At 40.3% G+C, this 5,735-nt stretch overlaps 1 protein-coding gene across 1 annotated transcript in view; it reads right to left on the bottom strand.

Moving 5' to 3' along the window:
* Positions 1 to 1,854, bottom strand: part of LOC136279580 (piggyBac transposable element-derived protein 3-like) — a 14,660-nt gene extending 12,806 nt beyond the window's left edge. The window contains exons 1-2 of the mRNA XM_066163522.1: positions 1,654 to 1,854; positions 1 to 225 (exon numbers count right to left, since the gene is read on the bottom strand). The exon at positions 1 to 225 is cut by the window's left edge and continues 294 nt beyond it. Of these exons, the coding sequence (XP_066019619.1) occupies positions 1 to 225; positions 1,654 to 1,854 (426 nt within the window). The remainder of the gene's footprint in view (positions 226 to 1,653) is intronic.
* Between the last annotated feature and the right edge of the window lie 3,881 nt (positions 1,855 to 5,735).

The raw sequence follows: 5,735 nt of genomic DNA, 5'->3' as shown, positions 1-5,735 counted from the left end.
CCAGTTTGTTGGAAAAACTGTATCAACTATACTTTTCTTGAAAACTGGCAGCAGGCTATGGATAGAAGATACCCCAAGGAGTTTGAGGTCCTTGGGTGAGACTAAGTCCGGTCCAGTAGCTTTATTTGGCTTTGATGATTTTTCAATTTTTTTCTTCACTAGTTCCCAATTTAACCCTGTGTCACATCTTGTAGGAGTGACTCTTGTGACATAAGAAGTTAAGGTCTTTGGATCAAGATTTACAAATAACTGTCTGATGCTGTTTTTATTTCAGGTGCTTTGGAAATCAGCCAAGTGATGAACACAAGCACTTATTTCTTAGATTTAACTGCTTTTATATCTTCTACTTTTACCGTCATTTAGCAGCTAATTTACCTTTTCAGTTTGGTTGCATGCAACCACAGCGCTAAACTAATTTGTGACCGCCTTACTCATAAGCCTCTGTGAAATAAAGAAGCGGCTGTTCACAAGTTATTAAATTCGCATAGATGTTAACAGCAAATTTAACAGCGCTAATTCATAACTCAACTAGAAATACCGTACTTATTTGACTCTCAACAAATCAGAGAAGGGTCAATGCGGCGTATACTTTTAATGCAAGTGGCAGAAGCAGAGTAGCCTGCGTAGCAGTTGCATAAAATTCTCAAAACAAGACAAATCCTCAGGTCTCAAACATCAACCAACTGATAATTTTAATTAAAACTAAACACTACTGTATGCATTTCTGTGCTTACATTGTTTCATAAAAAAATACGGTCTGCTTATAACTTGGTCAATACAAAACCATAAAATCGCTTTAGAAGAAAAGAGAAAAATAAAACGAGCAAAATATACCAATCGATACATTGTATAGGACCTTTGAAAGCAGTTTTTTGAACGGGTACTGAACAATGGGGGCAATCATGGGGATATTTTGACAAAAGGTAGGGAATGATGTGCGTTATCTGTCCATGAGAAAATGTATTATCCAGGGATAATGTTCTGACGCAACATATGCGAACAAATATCAACGAAAGTTTTTGAGTCATCTCTTATAAACTTGAGTGTGGCCACTGTCTAAATACTTTTGAATGTATGTAAAAGTGACTCATTTGCTGTCTAATGCAAAACAATCATCTTTTTCCTGCTGATTTGCAGCATCAAGATTGTCTAAAAGTTTCCTTTTTATGTCAAGGGCCTTCCTCAATGCATCTTGAGCTCTGCAAAGTTCCGTCAGATTGGCTTTCAATTCGTTCCCTGCTTCTCAATATTGTCGACAACAATTTTGTGCTGTCCACCATTACTGCATTTAAAGAGTTCAAATCTTTCTTTCTTTAGCGCGTCCTGGGTTTTGCTTAGCATTGTGTGTGCACTTTCCAATCTTTCACTGTTTTTTTCGAAGGTTTGGTTGGAGCTTTGAAACTTCTTCAAAACCACATTTGAAAAGATACAAGACTGGCCAGTTTCTTCTTGCAATTTTTCCATGTCTTCTTTGAGATGCTGGGTCTTCTCAAGTGTCCATGCAACATTAATCGCACCTTGGATTTCTCCAGGTTTAAATGTCGTGAGGTTACTGTTTGAGCATATTTATTCAGCCTTCTCGTTCCAAAATGTTTGATATATTTTCTGAAGACCTGTGCTCCCTTCTATCTCGCTTTCAGAAAAAACTTTAACCTTCCTTGCCCTGGCAGCTGAATAGGCATCACTTTTTACTTTCTGCCGGATCGACTGGCCAGAAGCAAAGTCCAAGATTGTGGGCTGACGTGACACCTCATTGAGGACATTCTTCCAAAAACTTTCGACTGTCAGGTCCTCCTCTTCAAGAGTCACAGAGCAAGATAATTCCTCCTCAACGTAAAGCAAGATTTCGCTCATTTCCACACTGTCACTCTGACTGGCACACGGACTAGAGAAACGTGATCAGATCAGTTTATGTACGGTTTTGTCACCGTTTTAATACTGATTGGCTAAATAACTGTCCCCAGTGAGCGGAAACCGCAAGTGAGCGGGACATGTTCCTATTGTTTCCCTCGCCGCTGCTACAGCTCATTTTGCCTTTACACGTGAAAAATCTGTTCCGCTCTATGTATTTTGATAAGAGTTAGTTTAACACTGAGATATTTGATCAGTTCCTTATCTTGTAACACTCTAAATTCAAATTCCATCTGGAGACAGTGGACGAAGAACCACTCTGTGGATGTGCCACTGCAAATTCCTATTTATTTAATTATAAGTATTTACATGTAGATGAATTTTTTTTCTTATATAAAACTTTAGTAAACACTCCGCTATATTTTCCGAGAAATAGCTTATTATATGATAAATTATACGTATATTTTGACAAGCAAGTAAATTTATTCACCTCTAATACACTGTGACCTCGCTCCCAGTAATGCAAGGTCATTATTGCCAATAAAATTCACTGGCGATTTTTTAAGTCAAAAATGCAACTGGAAATCTCATGAAAACAGTTACCTGACTCGCTTGAAGTTTACTTAAGCGAGTCGGCAAACTTCAAAAAATTTTACAATGTTGTCAAATCGGGAAAAGAGAACGCGTTATTTTTTCACCTCGTCTCGCGCGCCAGGTCTAGTTTGGAAGCGTAAAATATTTATATATACCATATATATTCAGCCAGTCTTCTACAAGCGATTCGTCCATCCACCCTTTGGCTTGAGCACGAACATGGATACCCCGTGGCAGCACCAAATCTTTTGGCAGAGTTTTTCGTTTAAACACCACATAGGGGGGAAGCTTCGTTCCATCTCCTAGGCAGGCTAGCATCACTGTGAAACGATCTTTCTCGTGACCAGTTGTCATGATCGACACTGATTTTGTTCCTTTTGAGTCCACTGTAGAATTTGAAGGCATGTCAAAAGTAAGCGGGGTTTGGTCTGCGTTTCCAATCAACGAGAGCTCATATTTGTGCTTTTTTCGTTCAGCAGTAATGAAAGCCTGAAATTTCTCAAGTTTGTCCTCAAAGTTCTCAGGCAGTTTCTGTCAAATTGTTGTTCTTCGGCGGATCGACAAGTCATGTCGGTCCATGAAGTGATGACACCAGTGTACTGAAGCCTTAAACTCACTCTCGGCAATGTTTCTCGCTTTTGCCATCGATTTTGCTTTCAGACGAATTACTGTGGTGGAAATTCCTATACCAGCTTTTCTCTTCTCGTCAATCCATTCCTTCAGTTCTTTCTCCAATTCAGGAAATTTAGCTGGGCAATACCATGCCGCTCTCTGATTGTGACAAAGACCTTTTAATTTTTCTTGCTGTGAGCGTCACCTTCGAACATTCTTCTCGTCAACTTGGAACTGGCGTGCTGCCTCTCGATTTCCTTTCTCTAAAGCGTAAGTAACAACGGTAAGTTTAAAGCGTGCTGTATTTGACGGAAATGATTTCAATTCTTACTGTCACACAATGTAAACACGGCCTTTATTGAAGTCTTCTGCTATTGGAGCAAAGGTCATGCGTTACTCTGGTTACATAGATTGCCAAGCACGTGCCTAGAACTGCCATGTTGTAGGTCACGTTGCATTGTGATGATCGAATGTGAAAACTTTTCCTTCATTAGAATCCACACGTTGCCAATTAAAGAGCAGAAATGAATGGAGCTACTAACACTTATGAAATGGAGAGTTAAATCAGAGGTTATCATGTTTATGGAAGCAGTTGAAAACCCAAAATCGGCGATTTCTGATTGACTGATCGAGAAATGTCGAACGAAGACGACAAGTTTGCAGTGGCTGTTTATGAAGAACTTGGCATCGATGGGAAGAAAATTGTTGGACATTTACCAATGGAATTCTGCATCCTATTTTATAGAGAACGGTGGTGTAATTTCCTGCAAAGTGACTGGAAAAAGGAAGCACTCGAAAGGCCCACGAGGAGGAATGGCTATTCCATGCAACACGTTAAAAACTTGATGTGCTCATTGCTGCAGAGAAAATCAAGATTCTTCGAAGATATGGACTTCGTGTTTAGTTGTATGTGTTGTAAGTTAGGAACAATTTAAAGTGAACATTAAAACGCGAATTTACCGTACTACCGTGAGTTCTCGTGCATATTAATGAGGTGTCAAAACGCTTGTACCTGCGTATAAGGCGCAACCCCAATTTCGGTCCCATTTTTCCGGGAAAAAAGTGCGGCCTATCCGCGGGTTCCAGGAACCCATCAAAAAGTGACAGTTTACATATGTGTGAAAACACCCATCAAAATTAGTTGGTAAACAAAGCACTCTTTATTATGTTAAAGCGAGATAAGTTAAATTTGTGAAAACCCGACCTAAGTCTCGTACTTGAGCTCAACAACGTTTATAATTTTTGTAGGTGGATTGTTTTGGATCATCAATGGCTTTAGTGGACTTGAGAAACTTGGCTTCATGCCGTAAGGACTTCACTTTGTACATTTCATTTTGTGAAACCTTGGAGAAAAAGTACGGCAGAGTATCATTTAACTTGCAGAAGGAGTATGTTGGCCAGCATCAAATTGAGAAAGTTTCCCTTCAAATCATTCCTGACTCCTTTCCGTTCTTGCCTGTACGTTCAACTGGTGATGGAAACTGTCTCTTTAATTCTGCCAGCATAGCAATTTGTGGCGACGAAAGACTTGCGGTTGAACTGCGACTTCGCACAAGTATTGAACCTGCCATTCACCGAGACTATTACAGAAATCATCCTGTGTTGAGAGGAGCTAAAATCCAGTTTAATTCTAAAAAAGGTGGCATCAGCTTTCTCCCTTTGGAATCGCTCTTTGATCTTACTTGTTTCAACTTTGAGTCAGAAAGAGTTTTGTCTGAAAAGGGTTTCAAAGCAGCATTCTTAAACGAAATGATGGTTATGTCAGTGAACTACACTTACAGTGGGACTTTGCAAATCATGGGTCTTGCCAGCGTTGTCGGTTTTTCACTTGAACCCTTATACCCAGAGCAAAGAACTAAATTGTTGCCTATTTACCAAGTTCTTCGAATAATGTGGACCAATACAAGGGGATGGCCAGATCGATGTAAGGAGTTTAAAGTAAATCCCTTTGTTCCTCTGTTACAAAAAAACCCGCATGAAGGAAGTCCTGATGCCGATTGGAAATCTGTTGCTCCTAAAAGAAAGTGTACCAGTAATCAGTGGAACAGAGAAAAAGTTTTAAAGCAACAAGGGAACAGCGCATTTCATTCAACAAAGAACCCAAATCAGTGAAACGCCATGCGCCGCGCGAAGGAGCACAACAGCCAGAATTTGCGAAATTTGAGCAAAGCGATCATTCAGCTGAGCGGCAGGGAAGCAAAAACTACACTGTTAATCCAAAGCGACATTGGTCTGCAGGACAAAAGGCTGAAAAGAGATCGGATGATGAGAAAAAACACAGCGGAAGACCAAGAGACAATCCAGTGCATGTTACGGTTAAGAAGAAGTCCTCTGGACGGTCTACAAACGGCAATAATGCGGGGGAAACTGAGAGCAAAAAGAAACCAACCCGACAACACACTACACGAACAACTGGTGGAAGCTCTTCAGAAAATGTTACTGTGAAAAAAGAAAGCGACCGCAAGCCCGCTGTAAAGGAGCAAACTGAAGCACCTGGATCACTGTGGACAAAGACAAAATCCGAACAGGGTTCTTCAGAGGACGAGATGGGTGGGAAAGTGATTGAGAATGAACATGAAGACAGTAGTGTTCATCACAAGAAAAATAAACAAGCGACAAGGGAGAGCGCCACGGCAAACCTAAGCGCAACAAGACGTGAGGAAGAAATGGATAAAACC

This window comes from Pocillopora verrucosa, chromosome 3 (genome assembly GCF_036669915.1).
Source record: "Pocillopora verrucosa isolate sample1 chromosome 3, ASM3666991v2, whole genome shotgun sequence".
Lineage (NCBI taxonomy): Eukaryota > Metazoa > Cnidaria > Anthozoa > Scleractinia > Pocilloporidae > Pocillopora > Pocillopora verrucosa.
This window is presented reverse-complemented; position numbering and strand designations above follow the sequence as displayed.